General features: G+C 51.0%; 1 protein-coding gene across 2 annotated transcripts in view; it reads left to right on the top strand.

Annotated features, from left to right (window-relative positions):
* Positions 1-17253, top strand: part of LOC140406317 (T-cell activation inhibitor, mitochondrial-like) — a 53621-nt gene extending 36368 nt beyond the window's left edge. For both annotated transcript variants that reach the window (XM_072494433.1, XM_072494432.1), the window contains 5 exons: positions 1712-1809; positions 3487-3578; positions 4138-4370; positions 5689-5820; positions 15245-17253. In XM_072494433.1, coding sequence (XP_072350534.1) covers positions 1712-1809; positions 3487-3578; positions 4138-4370; positions 5689-5820; positions 15245-15470 — 781 coding nt within the window. In that variant the 3' untranslated portion in view covers positions 15471-17253. The remainder of the gene's footprint in view (positions 1-1711; positions 1810-3486; positions 3579-4137; positions 4371-5688; positions 5821-15244) is intronic.
* Positions 17254-19449: the final 2196 nt, after the last annotated feature.

The following is a 19449-nucleotide window of genomic DNA, read 5'->3' as shown; positions in this document are numbered from 1 at the left end:
CCTCCACCCTATCTCTATAACCTCCTCCACCCTATCTCTATAACCTCCTCCACCCTATCTCTATAACCTCCTCCACCCTATCTCTATAACCTCCTCCACCCTATCTCTATAACCTCCTCCACCCTATGTCTATAACCTCCTCCACCCTATCTCTATAACCTCCTCCACCCTATCTCTATAACCTCCGCCACCCTATCTCTATAACCTCCTCCACCCTATCTCTATAACCTCCGCCACCCTATCTCTATAACGTCCTCCACCCTATCTCTATAACCTCCTCCACCCTATCTCTATAACCTCCTCCACCCTATGTCTATAACCTCCTCCACCCTATCTCTATAACCTCCTCCACCCTATCTCTATAACCTCCTCCACCCTATCTCTATAACCTCCTCCACCCTATCTCTATAACCTCCTCCACCCTATCTCTATAACCTCCTCTACCCTATCTCTATAACCTCCTCCACCCTATCTCTATAACCTCCTCCACCCTATCTCTATAACCCCCTCCACCCTATCTCTATAACCTCCTCCACCCTATCTCTATAACCTCCTCCACCCTATCTCTATAATCTCCAATCCCACAACCCTGCAGTTTCTCTGCATTCCTCCAATTTTGACCTCTTGGGCATGCCTAACATCAATTTATAGAAATTCATTGAATCCCTACAGTGCAGAAGGAGGCCATTCGATCCATCGAATCTGTACCGACCCTCTGAAAGAGCACCCTACCCAGGCCCCACTGCCCCACCCTATCCCCATAACCCCACATAACCTTTGGACACTAAGGGGAAATTTATCACGGCCAATTCACCTAACCTGCACATCTTTGGACTGTGGGAGGAAACCGGACACCTGGAGGAAACCCACGCAGACACGGGGAGGATGTGCAGACTCTGCACAGACAGTGACCCAAGCCGAAATCGAACCTGGTACCCTGGAGCTGTGAGACAGCAGTGCTAACCCACTGTGCCACCGTGCCGCCCCTACCCTTGCACCACCCTTGGTGACTCTGCCCTTCAGCTGCCTGGCCTCTTAAACTCTAAACCCTCCCTAAACCTCTGCCTGCTACCTGCCTCTCCTCCTTTAACTCAGGCCTGATAACCTACCTCTGACCACGGTGAGAGTATCTGTCCTGTAGCCATGGTCAGACTCAGTGTCAGATTTTGTTGTTAACAATCCTTTAAAGGATATCCTTGGGACATGTAACCGCATTAAGGTGCCAAATGAATACAGGTTGTTGTTGTTCACGCTGTGAATCCCACCCCGTTACTAAGGGTCACCGTGTACATAATACTTTGCACACATTTAGTCAAATTATTTCTTTAATTGCAGCAATAACAATCATTTTATTTGAAATATTGACCTTGGAATATTTTACATCAATCTGAGAGGGTTGGTGTGTCCTTGGATTAATGTCTTAACTGAAAAGTAGACCCTCTGGCAGTGCAGCTCTCCCTCAGAGTTGCACTGGGAGTGTCAGCATGGAATTTGTGCTGAGGTCTCTGGGATGGGCCTTGAACCCACTACCTTTGCACTCAGAGGAATTGAGACTGTCTGGTGCTCACTGGCACCAGATTGTTCACAGCAAAACATATAAATGCCATTTCTCACATTGGTTTCCAACAAGCCTCAGAAATATTTCTCAATTCTCGTGCGTGGACTAAAGTCTATCCTGGGTAACTTGGTTTTAATTCTGTTCCTGGTCTAGGTGGCAGAGAACTTGGGGAGTAGCTCATCGATGTAGCCAACTTCACAGCCTCGCTCGCTTTGCCAAGCAGAACTCTACAGTATTGTGCAATGTCAAAGGTTTGTCCTCTAATAAATACATGTTCACAGCAGATATCTGGCACGCAAGTAAAACCCCAAAAGAAGCTCATCCTGCACACCATCTTTAGCCTCGTTACATTGACCTCATTTGATTTCATGGCTTAGCAGAATGTAACTTTCCTGGGAAAGTTCCTGGGACATTGGGACCGGTTCTAGTGGAGGTGGGACCAGTACAACTGGACGGGTTGTCCCTGGGCAGGACCAGGACTGATGTCCTGGCGGAGTATTTGTTAGAGTAGTTGGGGAGGGTTTAAACTAAAATGGCAGGGGGCTGAGCCTATGCAAGGAGTCAGAGAAGGGGAATCAAGGATAGGAACAAAAGGCAAGAAGGGGAATAAGAAAAGTGATGGGCAGAGAAATCAAGGGTCAGAATCAAACAGGGTCACAGTGAAAAATATTGTTTGATTCTGACCCTTGATTCTCTGCCTATCACTTTTCTTATTCCCCTTCTTGCCTTTTGTTCCTATCCTCCAGGACAAGTAAAAAGACCAGCCTTAAGGCTTTGTGGTTAACGCACAGAACATTAGCATTAAAGTGGATGAATTAATCGCGCAAATAAATGCAAACGGGTATGATATACTCAGGATTACAGAGACATGGCTGCAGGGATGGGAACTGAACATCCAGGGATATTCAGTATTTAGGAAGAGGAGGATTTCCTGGAGTGTTTGTGGATCAATATGTTGAGGAGCCGACTAGAGAACAGGCCATCCGAGACTGGGTACTGTGTGATGAGAACAGAATCATTGGCAATCTAATTGGGTGAGGCCCCTTCGGGATGAGCGACCATAATATGATAGAATTCTTCATCAAGTTGGAAAGTGATATAGTTGATTCTGAGAATAGGGTCCTGAATCTAAATAAAGGAATTTACGATGGTGTGAGGTGCGAGTTGGCTATGATGGATTGGGAAATGTTAGTTTAAGGGATAACAGTGGATAGGCAATCGCATGGGGGAAGTGCAACAATTGTTTATTCCTGTCTGGCACAAAAGTAAAACGCCAAAGGTAGCCAAACCATGGTTTACAACGGAAATTAGAGGCAGTATTTGATCCAAGGAAGAGGCATACAATTTGGCCAAGAAAAAAAAAACAACAGACCTGGGGATTAGGAACAGTTTAGAATTCAGCAAAAAGGACAAGGGATTGATTAAGAAGGGGAAAATAGAGTACGAGAGTGAGCTTACAGGGACCTTAAAAACTGCCTGTAAAGTTTCTATAGGTACGTGAAAATAAAAAGATTGGTGAAGACAAATGTAGGTCCCTTACAGTCAGAAACAGGGGAATGCATAATGGGGAACAAAGAACTCTCTAACCCAACACTCCAGCACCTGTTTGGGTACGCAGAGGGAGAAATCAGAATGTCCAATTCACCTGACAAGCACGTTTTTTTGCAGGGAGGGTATTTGAGGAAACACAAGATTAGCCTGTACAACTTGTCCTCGCAATTTAACCAATTTAATTATGGGATCATCCTGATGAATCCGTGCTGTTTGCCCTCCAAGGCTAATCCCTCCTTCCTGAGGTGTGAGGCCCAGGACGGGACCCCAGGTGAGAGCCTGACCAGTTTAGAATGGAACTCTGTGATGTATCTTCTACAGTATGAATGTTGAAGCAAACCTTTCACTCCCTCTGCGTTTGGTTGTTCCCTTCACAGGATGTACTCTAATCTTTGGGGATAACTCCGGAATGAATGCAGCTGGGCAGATTATGTTGGGGACAGTGGACGTCCATCATCACTGGAGAAAAGTAAGTGAAATTAACGGTGAAGACAACACTTTAGGAAAATACATACCTTTTTATATTTAATATATTGACACGAACAATTAGATCATTCTCTCTGGTCAACGTTTCGGGAGGGAATTCCTGAGCTTAGGGTCCAGGCAGCTGAAGGCATGGCCGCCAGTGGTGGATTGAAGGAAATCGGGGATACTCAAGTGGCCAGAATAGGAGGAACGCAGAGATCGCGGAGGACTGTAGGTCCGGAGGTGATTACGGGGATAGGGAGGGGGCGAGGCCATGTATGGATTCGAGGATGCAATTTTGAAGTGTGTGCACCTCCAGACTGGGAGCCAGTGGATGTCAGCAAGCACAGGAGGCGATGGGTGAATGGGACTTGGGACAACTGGGGCAGAGTCTCGGATGAGTCGAAGAGGATGGAACAGAAGTGGAGGATGGGGGCCGCTGGCCAGGGGAGTTTGGGGATTGTCCAGCCCAGAGGTAACAAGGGCATCTGTAAAATGTTTAAGGTGTGGAATTATTCACCACGTAGTAGTGCAGTAAACATTTAATCTGTTATTACTTGAAGCTATTGGACAGGTTGCCCTTCTACTCTGATCTTCACAGCCACCTTTCTGTGTTGAAAGAGAGGACCAGCTACCTTCTGGGAGATGTCGAGTTAATTTATAATGAAGACCTTCAGCCAACCTTGATGCTTGAGGATTATTACAGGATGTTAAAGACCTTCCATCAGAATGTGACTGTCACTCAACCTCTCTTCCACCCACGGAGTCTAAAAGGGCTGCAAATAATCCTGGAAAAGTGAGTAATTCCCTCGGTAGCTCTTTCTGCTCAGTGAGTGAGTGAAGTCACACAGGAGGAAGGGAATGTTGTGCTTGTGTCTCAGAACATGAAACCCTCCCCGGTGGCTCACTCACTTGTGCCAGGTCCATGTTGACGCTATCTTCAAGCAGAATTGGACCAACAAAATGGCAAGGCACTGAATTCAAACTGCCTATTGTACATCCAGTATATTGTACATTGGTGATGCTGTGGAATGTGGCTTCTGTGTGTTTGGGGATGGGACGGTGAAGGGGGTGGGTTCTCCGGACAGTCCATTGATGATTTGGCCAATCATATATGCGAACGAGAGTCACTCAATGAGGCCCTTGGCCTTTGAGTTGAATTTAGCTCCAAGTTTGTTGAATTTGTGTTATTGACGACTTGACTTCCACTGGGAGAAACCTCTTGCAGGAAATGCATTCATTTTCATAGTTTTTAAATACTGATATTTAAATACTCGGTGTCTCAATTATCAAAGAATCGCAGAATTCCTACAATACAGAAGGAGGCCGATCCTCTGAAAGAGCACCTAGACCCACTCCCCCTACCCTATCCCCATCACCCCACCTAACCTGTACAGCCTTGGACACTAAGGGGTAATTTATCCTGGCCAATCCACCTAACCTACACATCTTTGGACTGTGGGAGGAAACCGGAGCACCCGGAGGAAACCCACGCAGACACGGGGAGAACGTGCAAACTCCCCGCAGACAGTCACCCGAGGCCGGAATTGAACTGGTGCTGTGAGGCAGTAGTACTAACCACTGTGCCACCGTGCCATCCATGTTATTAGTTATTGCATTTTCCAATGTGAGGTTTAATTCCCACAAATTTCAAAAAAATGCCAGGTTTGAATGGTTGAAAGCAATCCTGGCCGCTGAGAGGAGAAACATCAGTCACATTACTAACCTCGATCTCTATCCAGAGACCTTTTCATGTCGGTAATGGGAGCCAAAGTTGGGAGAAGTGTTTAACAGGCGGGAGAGTTGGACATTACAGATCTCATTATTTGAAGGTGACAGGGGACCTCTCCCCAATGTCCTGGACGATATTTATCACTCAACCGACATCACAAAAACTGATGACCTGGTCATTATCACATTGCCGTTGGTGGGATGTTGCTGTGCAGAATTGGCAGCTGTGTTCCTACATTGCAACAATGACTGGACTTTGTACAGTGTGGCTCAGGGTGGGAAACATCTGGAGATATCATGAATTTGTGAAAGGCAAGGAGAGATTTCCACTTTTTCCTGCCCCTCCATTGCTGACACTAAACCGTGCTGTTCTGTCATTCCAGTCATTCTTCTGCTCCCAGCCTCCTGAGAGCGGGCCAGCTGAACGTGCCAGTCACCTGTGACCCTACCGTCCTGCAGTGGTTTATTCTCGCTCACGCACAAAGTGCCAGGACCTCCCTGAGAAGAGAGCAGGAGTAAGTGACTGATTCTTACCAAGTACATGTTGCAGTAAAGACGATGACAGTTAAACAGGATCTGGCTTTTACAGGCTGCTCTTTCACGTGGTTTTTGTAGATGAGGGGAATTCACAGAAGGACTGGGAAATGGCTAAATCCACTTTAATTGTCCTCACAAAGAAATGTGCAATTTTAACTAGAATTAAAACTGGAATGGTTTGTGTTACTTGGCTATTTATTGAGTTGCATAAAATCTATGTACAGAAATAGGCCATTCAGCACAGTGGCACAGGGGTGAGCACTGCTGCCTCACAGTTCCAGGGTCCCAGGTGTAGCGGTATCACAGTTGTGTTGTAATTCACTGATTGACCACTAGGAGTCTCACTAGTATATGTGAATGTTAAAGTCAGCTGACCTCAGACTGGCTGGAGGAAGTTGAAGAGAGAGGTTGCTTGGCATGATTTTACTGTTTTTCATCTGTTGTCTTGTATATAGTTTACCCGTGGTTAATGTTAATAAATCATTTATAGCTTTAGCTACAAGTGTTCTTGTAATAAATCAGGCCATCCGACAAGAACATTATTCTGGGCCATTCCTGCCTCGGGTAACTGTGCGGAGTTTGCACTTTCGCCCCGTGTCTGCGTGGGTTTCCTCCGGGTTTTCCGGTTTCCTCCCACAGTCTAAAGATGTGCAGGTTAGGTGGATTGGCCATGCTAAATTGCCCCTAAGTGTTCAAAATGTTAGGTGGGGTTACTGGGTTACGGGGATAGGGTGGTGTGGGCTTAGGTAGGGTGCTCTTTCCAAGGGCCAGTGCAGACACGGTGGGCCGAATAGCCTCCTTCTGCACTTCTATGAAGTTGCTGTTTATCACACAATCAGCGAGTCTTACAGTGCAGAGTTGATGGAGAAGCTGGGATTCCACTGGGTGGGGGGAGCCCTTATGTATCTGCAGATGCGGGACTTTGCAAAGACGGGTTTTCCGGTGTCGCCGCCTTTCTCGATGCTGGAGGGGGATGTGTCAGTGATGGAGCTGGAGGGGGGGGTCAGTGATGGAGCTGGAGGGGGGTATCAGTGATGGAGCTGGAGGGGGGGTCAGTGATGGAACTGGAGGGGGGGGGGTCAGTGATGGATCTGGAGGGGGGTGTCAGTGATGGAGCTGGAGGGGGGTGTCAGTGATGGAGCTGGAGGGGGGGGGTCAGTGATGGAGCTGGAGGGGGGTGTCAGTGATGGAGCTGGAGGGGGGGGTCAGTGATGGAGCTGGAGGGGGGGTCAGTGATGGGGCTGGAGGGAGGTGTCAGTGATGGAGCTGGAGGGGGGGTCAGTGATGGAGCTGGAGGGGGGGTCAGTGATGGAGCTGGAGGGGGGGGGGGTCAGTGATGGGGCTGGAGGGAGGTGTCAGTGATGGGGCTAGAGGGGGGGTCAGTGATGGGGCTGGAGGGGGGGTGTCAGTGATGGGGCTGGAGGGGGGGGGGGTCAGTGATGGGGCTGGAGGGGGGGTCAGTGATGGGGCTGGAGGGGGTGTCAGTGATGAGGCTGGAGGAGGGGGGGTCAGGGAGGGAGCTGGAGGGGTGGGGGGGTCAGTGATGGGGCTGGAGGGGGGGGTCAGTGATGGAGCTGGAGGGGGGGGTCAGTGATGGAGCTGGAGGGGGGTCAGTGATGGGGCTGGAGGGGGGGGTCAGTGATGGAGCTGGAGGGGGGGTCAGTGATGGAGCTGGAGGGGGGGTCAGTGATGGGGCTGGAGGGGGGGTCAGTGATGGAGCTGGAGGAGGGGGGGGTCAGGGAGGGAGCTGGAGGGGGGGTCAGTGATGGATCTGGAGGGGGGGTCAGTAATGGGGCTGGAGGAGGGGGGTCAGGGAGGGAGCTGGAGGGGGGGGTCAGTGATGGGGCTGGAGGGGGGTCAGTGATGGAGCTGGAGGGGGGGTCAGTGATGGAGCTGGAGGGGGGTCAGTGATGGAGCTGGAGGAGGTGGGTCAGGGAGGGAACTGGAGGGGGGGGTCAGTGATGGGGCTGGGGGGGGGGGGTCAGTGATGGGGCTGGAGGGGGGTCAGTGTTGGGGCTGTCAGTGATGGGGCTGGGGGGGTCAGTGATGGGGCTGGGGGGGGGTCTGTGATGGGGCTGGGGGGGGTGGTCAGTGATGGGGCTGGGGGGAGTGGTCAGTGATGGAGCTGGAGGGGGGGTCAATGATCGAGCTGGAGGAGGGTATCAGTGATGGGGCTGGAGGGGGGGTCAGTGATGGGGCTGGAGGGGGGGTCAGTGATGGAGCTGGATGGGGGGGGGTCAGTGATGGGGCTGGAGGGGGTGTCAGTGAGGGAACTGGAGGGGGGGTCAGTGATGGGGCTGGAGGGGGGGTCAGTGATGGAGCTGGAGGGGGGGTCAGTGATGGGGCTGGAGGGGTGGTCAGTGATGGAGCTGGAGGGGGGGTCAGTGATGGGGCTGGAGGGGGGGGTCAGTGAGGGAGCTGGAGGGGGGGTCAGTGATGGGGCTGGAGGGGGGTCAGTGATGGGGCTGGAGGGGGGGTCAGTGATGGAGCTGGAGGGGGGGGTTCAGTGATGGGGCTGGAGGGGGGGGGTCAGTGATGGGGCTGGGGGGGGGTCTGTGATGGGGCTGGGGGGGGTGGTCAGTGATGGGGCTGGGGGGAGTGGTCAGTGATGGAGCTGGAGGGGGGGTCAATGATCGAGCTGGAGGAGGGTATCAGTGATGGGGCTGGAGGGGGGGTCAGTGATGGGGCTGGAGGGGGGGTCAGTGATGGAGCTGGATGGGGGGGGGTCAGTGATGGGGCTGGAGGGGGTGTCAGTGAGGGAACTGGAGGGGGGGTCAGTGATGGGGCTGGAGGGGGGGTCAGTGATGGAGCTGGAGGGGGGGTCAGTGATGGGGCTGGAGGGGTGGTCAGTGATGGAGCTGGAGGGGGGGTCAGTGATGGGGCTGGAGGGGGGGGTCAGTGAGGGAGCTGGAGGGGGGGTCAGTGATGGGGCTGGAGGGGGGTCAGTGATGGGGCTGGAGGGGGGGTCAGTGATGGAGCTGGAGGGGGGGGTTCAGTGATGGGGCTGGAGGGGGGGGGTCAGTGATGGGGCTGGATGGGGGGGTCAGTGATGGGGCTGGAGGGGGGGTCAGTGATGGAGCTGGATGGGGGGTCAGTGATGGGGCTGGAGGGGGGGTCAGTGATGGAGCTGGAGGGGGGTCAGTGATGGAGCTGGAGGGGGGGTCAGTGATGGAGCTGGATGGGGGGGTCAGTGATGGGGCTGGAGGGGGGGTCAGTGATGGAGCTGGAGGGGGGGTCAGTGATGGGGCTGGAGGGGTGGGGGGTCAGTGATGGGGCTGGAGGGGGGTGCCAGAGATGGGGCTTGAGGGGGGGGGTCAGTGAGGGAGCTGGAGGGGGGGGTCAGTGATGGGGCTGGAGGGGGGGTCAGTGATGGAGCTGGAGGGGGGGTCAGTGATGGGGCTGGAGGGGGGGTCAGTGATGGAGCTGGAGAGGGGGTCAGTGATGGGGCTGGAGGGGTGGGGGGGTCAGTGATGGGGCTGGAGGGGGGGATCAGTGAGGGAGCTGGAGGGGGTCAGTGATGGGGCTGGAAGGGGGGTCAGTGATGGGGCTGGAGGGGGGGTTCAGTGACGGGGCTGGAGGGGGGGGTCAGTGATGGGGCTGGATGGGGGGGTCAGTGATGGGGCTGGAGGGGGGGTCAGTGATGGGGCTGGAGGGGGGGTCAGTGATGGAGCTGGAGGGCGGGTCAGTGATGGAGCTGGAGGGGGGGGTCAGTGATGGGGCTGGAGGGGGGGTCAGTGATGGAGCTGGAGGGGGGGTCAATGATGGAGCTGGATGGGGGGGGTCAGTGATGGGGCTGGAGGGGGGTTAGTGATGGAGCTGGAGGGGGGGTCAGTGATGGGGCTGGAGGGGTGGGGGGGGTCAGTAATGGGGCTGGAGGGGGGTGCCAGTGATGGGGCTGGAGGGGGGGTCAGTGAGGGAGCTGGAGGGGGGGGGTCAGTGATGGGGCTGGAGGGGGGGTCAGTAATGGAGCTGGAGGGGGGGGTCAGTGATGGGACTCAAGGGGGGTCAGTGATCGAGCTGGAGGGGTGGTCAGTGTTGGGGCTGGAGGGGGGTGCCAGAGATGGGACTTGAGGGGGGGGGTCAGTGAGGGAGCTGGAGGGGGGGTCAGTGATGGGGCTGGAGGGGGGGTCAGTGAGGGAGCTGGAGGGGAGGGTCAGTGTTGGGGTTGGAGGGGGTGTTCAGTGATGGAGCTGGAGGGGGGGTCAGTGATGGGGCTGGAGGGGGGGGGTCAGTGATGGGGCTGGAGGGGGGGGGTCAGTGATGGGGCTGGAGGGGGGGGTCAGTGATGGGGCTGGAGGGGGGGGGTCAGTGAGGGAGCTGGAGGCGGGGTCAGTGATGGAGCTGGAGGGGGGGTCAGTGATCAGCTGGAGAGGGGGGTCAGTGATGGAGCTGGAGAGGGGGGTCAGTGATGGATCTGGAGGGGGGTCAGTGATGGAGCTGGAGGGGGATCAGTGTTGGAGCTGGAGGGGGGGTCAGTGATGGGGCTGGAGGGGGGGTCAGTGATGGGGCTGAGGGGGGGGTCAGTGATGGGGCTGGAGGGGGGGTCAGTGATGGGGCTGGAGGGGGGTCAGTGATGGGGCTGGAGGGGGGTCAGTGATGGAGCTGGAGGGGGGGTCAGTGATGGTGCTGGAGGGGGGGTCAGTGATGGAGCTGGAGGGGGGGTCAGTGAACGAGCTGGAGGGGGGTCAGTGAGGGAGCTGGAGAGGGTGGGTCTGTGATGGAGCTGGAGGGGGGGTCAGTGATGGAGCTGGAGGGGGGGTCAGTGATGGAGCTGGAGGGGGCGGTCAGTGATGGAGCTGGAGGGGGGGTCAGTGATGGGGCTGGAAGGGGGGGGTCAGTGATGGAGCTGGAGGGGGGTCAGTGATGGAGCTGGAGGGGGGGTCAGTGATGGAGCTGGAGGGGGGGTCAGTGATGGGGCTGGAAGGGGGGGTCAGTGATGGAGCTGGAGGGGGGTCAGTGATGGAGCTGGAGGGGGGGTCAGTGATGGAGCTGGAGGGGGGGTCAGTGATGGGGCTGGAAGGGGGGGGGTCAGTGATGGAGCTGGAGGGGGGTCAGTGATGGAGCTGGAGGGGGGGTCAGTGATGGAGCTGGAGGGGGGGTCAGTGATGGGGCTGGAAGGGGGGGTCAGTGATGGAGCTGGAGGGGGGTCAGTGATGGAGCTGGAGGGGGGGTCAGTGATGGAGCTGGAGGGGGGGTCAGTGATGGGGCTGGAAGGGGGGGTCAGTGATGGGACTGGAGGGGGGGTTTGTGGTCTGGGGTGCTGAGGAGGATGAATGCCTCAACCTCGTGTGAGACTGGGGCTGTTGCAGCTGAAGGTGGTGCTTTAGGGGCTGGTTTAGCAAAGTGGGCTAAACAGCTGCTTGTAATGCAGAACAAGGCAGCAGCGCGGGTTCAATTCCCGCACCAGCCTCCCCAAACAGGTGCCGGAATGTGGCGACTAGGGGCTTTTCACAGTGACTTCATTGAAGCCTACTTGTGACAATAAACAATTATTATTATTAAAATTAGGGCACACCTGACAAAGTAGAGGATGAGTTTGTTGCGGGGGTGAAGGACATTTGTGAGCAGGGTCCGACCAATCAGGTACAATTGTTCTGGTCCTGTCAAAGTTGGTGAGATTTTGGAGGCCGTTTACTGCGAATCTTTGACCTGTATACAGTGTATATTCAATCCCACTCCTGAAGTGTCATTAGCTGAGCCAACGTAAGGGGCTGGGTGTAGTCGGTATTTATGAATTCCCACTGCTGATTATTAGCTCATTGACATCAACAGTTATTGCAAGTGAGATTGAGGGAATTACTGGCTACACCAAAAAGATAGTAAAATAATTGTGTAACAATACCATCATTAATGTCCAAAATTCTTAAATTAGATGGGAAGGAAAAAAGATGTAAATGGGAGAAATGTTGCTCGAGTGGGGCCCCATTAGTTAGACTTCAGCTCAAAGATCACTGGTCCTTTTGACTTACTGGTAATGGGCAGTGAAGGAATGGAGCATCTGGGACCTCAGTGAACGACGGAACCAGTGTTCCTCCTTTACCCCTGTGGTTTCAGAATGGAGATGAAGCTGGACAAGGAAATGAAGCTGGACAGTTCGAGTCAGATCAGGTCCAGAAAGAGAAATAAAGAGAGGGAAAGAAAGATTGGATTAAGAGAGAGAAAAAGTAAGAAACATTGTTAAAAATTTGTAAAATCTCGAGCATTGATTCACTGTCCGAAGGGTTGGAACTGAGCAAATTAAACTCTCCTGATGAAAGAGCACTGACCGGAAACGTTAATTTTCCCTCTCCTCAGATCTGCCTGACCTGCTGAGTATTTCTAGCATTTTTTGTTTTTATTTCACATTTCCAGCATCTGCAGGATTTTATCATAGAATCAGAGAATCAGAGAATTTACAGTGCAGAAGGAGGCCATTTGGCCCATCAGGTCTGCACCAGCCCTTGGAAAGAGCACCCTACCCAAGCCCACACCTCCACCCTATCCCAGTAACCCCACTTAACCTTTTTTTGGACACTAAGGCAATTTAGAGTGGTCAATCCACCGACCTGCACATCTTTAGAACATAGAACATTAAGCCCTTCGGCCCTCGATGTTGCGCCGACCTGTGAAACCACTCTAAAGCCCATCTACACTATTCCTTTATCGTCCATATGTCTATCCAATGACCATTCGAATGTCCTTAATGTTGGCGAGTCCACTACTGTTGCAGGCAGGGCATTCCACGCCCTCACTACTCTCTGGGTAAAGAGCCTACCTCTGACATCTGTCCTATATCTATCTCCCCTCAATTTAAAGCTATGTCCCCTCGTGCTAGACATCACCATCCGAGGAAAAAGGCTCTCACTGTCCACCCTATCCAATCCTCTGATCATCTTGTATGCCTCAATTAAGTCACCTCTTAACCTTCTTCTCTCTAACGAAAACAGCCTCAAGTCCCTCAGCCTTTCCTCATAAGATCTTCCCTCCATACCAGGCAACATTCTGGTAAATCTCCTCTGCACCCTTTCCAATGCTTCCACATCCTTCCTATAATGCGGCGACCAGAATTGCACACAATACTCCAAATGCGGCCGCACCAGAGTTTTATACAGCTGCAACATGACCTCATGGCTCCGAAACTCAATCCCTCTACCAATAAAAGCTAACACACCGTACGCCTTCTTAACAACCCTTTCAACCTGGGTGGCAACTTTCAGAGATCTATGTACATGGACACCGAGATCTCTCTGCTCATCCACATTGCCAAGAATCTTACCATTAGCCCAGTACTCTGTCTTCCTGTTATTCCTTCCAAAATGAATCACCTCATACTTTTCTGCATTAAACTCCATTTGCCACCTCTCAGCCCAGCGCTGCAGCTTAGCTATGTCCCTCTGTAACTTGTAACATCCTTCCGCACTGTCCACAACTCCACCGACTTTAGTGTCATCTGCAAATTTACTCACCCATCCTTCTACGCCCTCCTCCAAGTCATTTATAAAAATGACAAACAGCAGTGGCTCCAAAACAGATCCTTGTGGTACACCACTAGTAACTGGACTCCAGTCTGAACATTTCCCATCAACCACCACCCTTTGTCTTCTTCCAGCTAGCCAATTTCTGATCCAAACTGCTAAATCACCCTGAATCCCATGCCTCCGTATTTTCTGCAGTAGCCTACCTTGGAGAACCTTATCAAACGCTTTACTTAAATCCATATACACCACATCAACTGCTTTACCCTCATCCACCTGTTTGGTCACCTTCTCAAAGAACTCAATAAGGTTTGTGAGGCACAACCTTCCCTTCACAAAACCGTGTTGACTATCTCTAATCAAATTATTCCTTTCCAGATGATTATACATCCTATCTCTTATAAACCTTTCCAAGATTTTGCCCACAACAGAAGTAAGGCTCATTGGTCTATAGTTACCGGGGTTGTCTCTATTCCCCTTCTTGAACAAGGGGACAACATTTGCTATCCTCTAGTCTTCTGGCACTATTCCTGTAGACAAAGATGACTTAAAGATCAAAGCCAAAGGCTCAGCAATCTCCTCCCTAGCTTCCCAGAGAATCCTAGGATAAATCCCATCCAGCCCAGGGGACTTATCTATTTTCACACTTTCCAGAATTGCTAACACCTCCTCCTTATGAACCTCAAGCCCTTCTAGTCTAGTAGCCTGAATCTTAGTATTCTCCTCGACAACATAGTCTTTTTCCTGTGTGAATACTGACGAAAAATATTCATTTAGCACCTCTCCTAACTCTTCGGACTCCACGCACAACTTCCCACTACTGTCCTTGACTGGCCCTACTCTTACCCTAATCATTCTTTTATTCCTGACATATCTATAGAAAGCTTTAGGGTTATCCTTGATCCTACCTGCCAAAGACTCCTCATGTCCCCCCCTGGCTCTTCTTAGCTCTCTCTTTAGGTCCTTCCTAGCTAACTTGTAACTCTCGAGCGCCCTAACTGAACCTTCATGTCTCATCTTTACATAAGCCTCCTTCTTCCTCTTGACAAGTGTTTCGACTGCTTTAGTAAACCACGGTTCCCTTGCTCGACCACTTCCTCCCTGCCTGACAGGTACATACTTATCAAGGAGACGCAGTAGCTGTTCCTTGAACAAGCTCCACATTTCCATTGTGCCCATCCCCTGCAGTTTTCCTCTTCATCTGATGCATCCTAAGTCTTGCCTCATCGCATCATAATTGCCTTTCCCCCAGATATAACTCTTGCCCTGCAGTATATACCTATCCCTTTCCATCACTAAAGTAAACTTAATCGAATTGTGGTCACTATCACCAAAGTGCTCACCTACCTTCAAATCTAACACCTGTCCTGGTTCATTACCCAGTACCAAATCCAATATGGCCTCGCCTCTCGTTGGCCTGTGGGAGGAAACCGGAGCACCCGGAGGAAACCCACGCAGACACGGGGAGAACGTGCAGACTCCGCACAGTGACCCAGCGGGGAATCAAACCTGGGACCCTGGAGCTGTGAAGCAGCTGTGCTAACCATTATGCTACTGTGCTGTCCCTACTTTACTTTACTTTCGTATTATAGTTTAAATTGTTCCTTTTCCGAGCCAGGGAGGTTGCTTGCCGTTTTATTCATGGTCTCATTGTTAATGGGACACCTGCGCTGTTAATCATCAGCCCTAAATTTCTGTGTCGGGTTTGATGGGCAAATAATGTGTAAATCCAGCACGTTCTCCAAAATAACAGGGAGGCTGAGGGCGAGAGATCATTACTGTGAAGTGGGATAAATCGACCCAACAGGATCTGCAGTTCCACAGCTCCGAGCGTATCTCGTTATCACCTGTGCTTTCTGGCTGATTGATAACAGCAGACATTGTTAACATTTCAGCGATTTTCCAGCGAGATTGAATTGAATGGATGTTTGTTTTTTTATCCAATTAGATTCGAAGTGGAACAGAAGAAACTGATCAGTGACTGCACAGAAAGATATGGACTTGAGAGATTGTATAAGGAGCCCAGTGTGTCCAGTCAACAAATGGTGCGGTGTTGTCAGAGACTGCTGGAAGGACAGGTCTGTGAGTTGCGAGGGATGCACCTGTGTATTTCTCATTTCTATTCAGTGCTGCAGGATGGTGACTTGTTTGTGCCCTGGGACTGGAAACAATAACCGTGGACAACGGGAAAAGGAGACTTGATTGTTGCTGATCTCCGGAGTCACAGCTGGATCGATGTGAACTGACACCGTGCGTGGATCTGGGGGTTTTGGGTCTGCGAGTTTCTCGAACTGTAGCTCACGCCAGGTCTGGGGAATCCTGAATTACCAGCAGGGAACTGTAAAGCAACCTGCGTGAATTAAAGTGATATATACATATAAATTTGCCAATGCGAGATGTGAGCAGCCCATTTACTCTTGCGATCTCTCCTTTCTATCTGGTTCATCATTGTCCTGTTACTCGACTACATTTATTTACACAGGAACAGATCACTTGGCCCACAGGCCCACGCTCAGTGTATACGCCACACAGGCCAAGGTGCTACAGCAACGTCCACTTTACCTGCATGTTGTAGCCTTGGATTGTCAGAGCAGAGGCTTCAATTTTCTTTCCATAGCTGACCAGGAATCTCTCTCTCTTATAACCTGCATGTGTTGATGGATTTACAGGCTAACACTCATTAGGAACGCATCTTCCTTGGGCATAGGATAGAATTCCAACAGTGCTTCTGCACTGCATTTGAACCATCATGTCTGCATCGACCCTCTGAAAGAGCATCCTACCTAGGCAAACTGCCCTGCCCTATTGCTATAACCCCACCTAACCTGCACATCACTGGACACTAAGGGGCAATTTTATCACAATCAATCCACATCACCTGCACATCTTTGGACCGTGGGAGGAAACCGGAGCACCCGGAGGAAACCCACGCAGACACGGGGAGAAAGTGCAGACTCCACAGTCACCCAAGGTCAGAATCGGACCCTGGTCTCTGGTGCTGTGAGGCAGCAGTGCTAGCCTCTGTGCCATCCAGGGGTGGGAATTAAATATGGATTTTCTGGCTGGAAGGCAGAGAGATATCCACTTCGCCATAAAGCAATCTTAGAAATAATTTGTAACGCTACAGCTAATCACTTTGATGACTGCAACTAATTTTGATAATGAGTTATCTTTTAATTCCTACCTTCACCACTGCCCACCCAAGCTGGAAGGTTTCAGGAATATTGAGAGCAATGGGTCTAGAACCTGCAGCACACTCGGACATAGAATTTTTTTTTTTTAAACCCAGAACATGGAGGAGTTGGATTGGAAAGAGCACCCATACCAATGCCAACTTTATTCGACTGCTGATTCAGTGAACAACCATGTTTGATCGCCGGCTGTGTTGAGCTTGGTGCCAAGGGCAATGGCGGAAGGGAGGCACAGAGACCAGTCACTCAGATAGATCGTCTTGGAAACGTCTGTCAATGGTGCTAATTCCAAACCCGAAAAAGGCTTGAATTTCAAGAGCAGCTAACACCCCCTCAAGATGTCCGCAAGACCCCACTTTACAGCCGGTTATTGGATGGCGCTAACTGGTCTAATGTGAAAGGTGAGGCAGCCAATTGGTCCGAAATAAGCTCCCACAAACAGCAACGTGTTAATTCGATGCTGATTTAAAAGATAAATGTTGGCTCTTTGACTTACACCTACCTCAGTGGGTAGACTGGGTCTTGATTCAAGCTCTCATCTGAAAGATGTGTGACAGTGCAGCACTCCCTTGGCGCGGCACTGGAGCATCAGCCTTGACATTTGTGCTGAGGCCCCGGAGTGGGACGTGAACCCGCAACATTCTGATAGTAGAGAGTGTTGACCCCTGAGCCAGGTCTGATGCCAGCCTTTCTGGAATAACCTCAAAATGGGAAGCGCACTTTTAGAAATTGCTTCAGATCGAAATAAATGTGAACTGTAATTTAATATGTGCATGGATTGTGTCTGAATATGTCCCTGACAAATGTGCCTTTGAACCAATGCCCCATCTGCCCTCTCAGATGGACCTCCAAAGATCCCAGGTCCAATGTGGGAACAGCATTCTTCCCAATGTTAATATTAAAAACCAATTATCTGGTCATTATCACACAGCTGTTTGTCAGATCACAACAGTTTCTACACATCCATACAGTACTTTGTTGGCCCGTGGAAGATGCTTTAGAAATGTCATGTGCTAAAGTGGGTTGACCAATTTATTTTTCTTTGTTCTGGATGTTGGTATCTCTGGCTGGGCCAACATTTGTAACCCATCCCTAACTCACCTTAAACTGGGGTGTCTTTCTAGGCCATCTCAGAGTCAGCAGGGTCTGGTGTCACATGTAGGCCAGACCGCGTAAGGACGCAGATTTCCTCCCCTAAAGGACATTAGTGAACCAGATGGGTTTTTACAGCAATCAATGATAGTTTCATGATCGTCATTACTGAGACTAGATTTATATTCATTTATTAATTGGATTTAAATACCTCCGGTTTCCGTGGAGTGATGGTCTGGGTCTCTGGATTACTAGACCAGTGACATTACCACCGCCATCATTACCCCTGAAAGGATAATGTTTCAGGCATGCCCTGTTTTGTGCCAGTTTTATGGGTGGCAGGGTAGCACAGTGGTTAGCACTGTTGCTTCACAGCGACAGGGACCCGGGTTCCATTCCCGGCTCGGGTCACTGTGCGGAGTCTGCACATTCTCCCCGTGTCTGCGTGGATTTCCTCCAAGCGCTCAGGTTTACTCCCACAAGTCCCGAAAGACATGCTGTTAGGTCAATTGGACATTCTGAATTCTCCCTCTGTGTACCTGTACAGGCACCGGAGTGTGGTGACTAGGGGCTTTTCACAGTAACTTCATTGCAGTGTTAATGTAAGCCTACTTGTGTCAATAATAAAGATTATTATTATTCTCCCACTCCTGAAGGAATTTTCTTGCTATGGGCCTAGAGTGTCCTGTATTGCTGGCCAATATCAGTATGGGTTTGAGGTATCCTTCATGTCACCTTGTCAGTACTGGCTCAGTGGGTCACGCTTTTCACTTTGAGTCAGCAGTTCGTGTGTTCAAACCCCATTCCAGAAGCTCAAGCACATAGTCTAGACTGACCAGTTTTAAAATATCTTTATTCGTTCATGGGAAGCCCCGGGACATCACGCAGGCATCGCTGGTTAGTCCAGCATTTGTTGCCCATCCCTAATTGCCCTTGAGAAGGTGGTGATGAGCCGCCTTCTTGAATGGCTGCAGTCAATGTGTATGTAGGTACATTCATGGTGCTGTGAGGGAGTTCCAGGATTTTGACCTAGTGACAGTGAAGGAACCGCAATATATTTCCAAGTCAGGGTGGTGAGTGGTTTAGATGTGAACTTGCAGGTGGTGGTGTTCCCATGCATCTGCTAAGCTTGTCCTAGATGGTAGAGGTTGTGCGTTTGGAAGGTGTCGAAGGAGCCGTGATGAGTTGCTACAGTGCATCTTGTAGATGATACACACGGCTGTTACTGTGTGTCGGTGGTGGAGGGAATGAATATTAAAGGTGATGGATGCGGTGCCAATCAAGCGGGGCTGCTTTATCCTGGATAGTTGAGTCTCTTGTGTTTTTGGAGCTGCAGTCAACCAGGCAAGTGGAGAGAATTACACTCCTGACTTCTGCCTTGTAGATGTTGGACAAGCTTTGGGAAGTCAGGAGGTGATTTACTCACTGCAGAATCCTCGGCGTCTGACCTGCTCTTTTAGCCACAGTATTTATGTGGCTTGTCCAGTTCAGTTTCTGGTCAATGGTAACCCCCAGGATATTGATACTCAAGGATTCAGTGATGGCAATATCACGGGGAGATAGTTAGGTTCTCTCGTCGGAGATGGTCATTGCCAGGCACAAGTTACTATTAAGCTATTTTGCTGGTAGGGACAGCTGGTTTTTCAAACAGTTGTGTGGCAAAAATGTTATTTGCTATTTAGCTCGAGCCTGGATGTTGGCGAGATGTTGGACAGTCCGCTTCAGTATCTGAGGGATTGCGAATGTGCTGAACATTGTGTAGTCATGAGTGAGCATCTCCACTTCTGACCTTACGATGGATAAAGGCCATTGATGAAGCAACTGATGATGGTTGGGTCCTAGGCCACTACCCTAAGGAACTCCTGCATGA

This window comes from Scyliorhinus torazame, unplaced genomic scaffold, assembly GCF_047496885.1.
Source record: "Scyliorhinus torazame isolate Kashiwa2021f unplaced genomic scaffold, sScyTor2.1 scaffold_467, whole genome shotgun sequence".
Taxonomy (NCBI): domain Eukaryota; kingdom Metazoa; phylum Chordata; class Chondrichthyes; order Carcharhiniformes; family Scyliorhinidae; genus Scyliorhinus; species Scyliorhinus torazame.
This window is presented reverse-complemented; position numbering and strand designations above follow the sequence as displayed.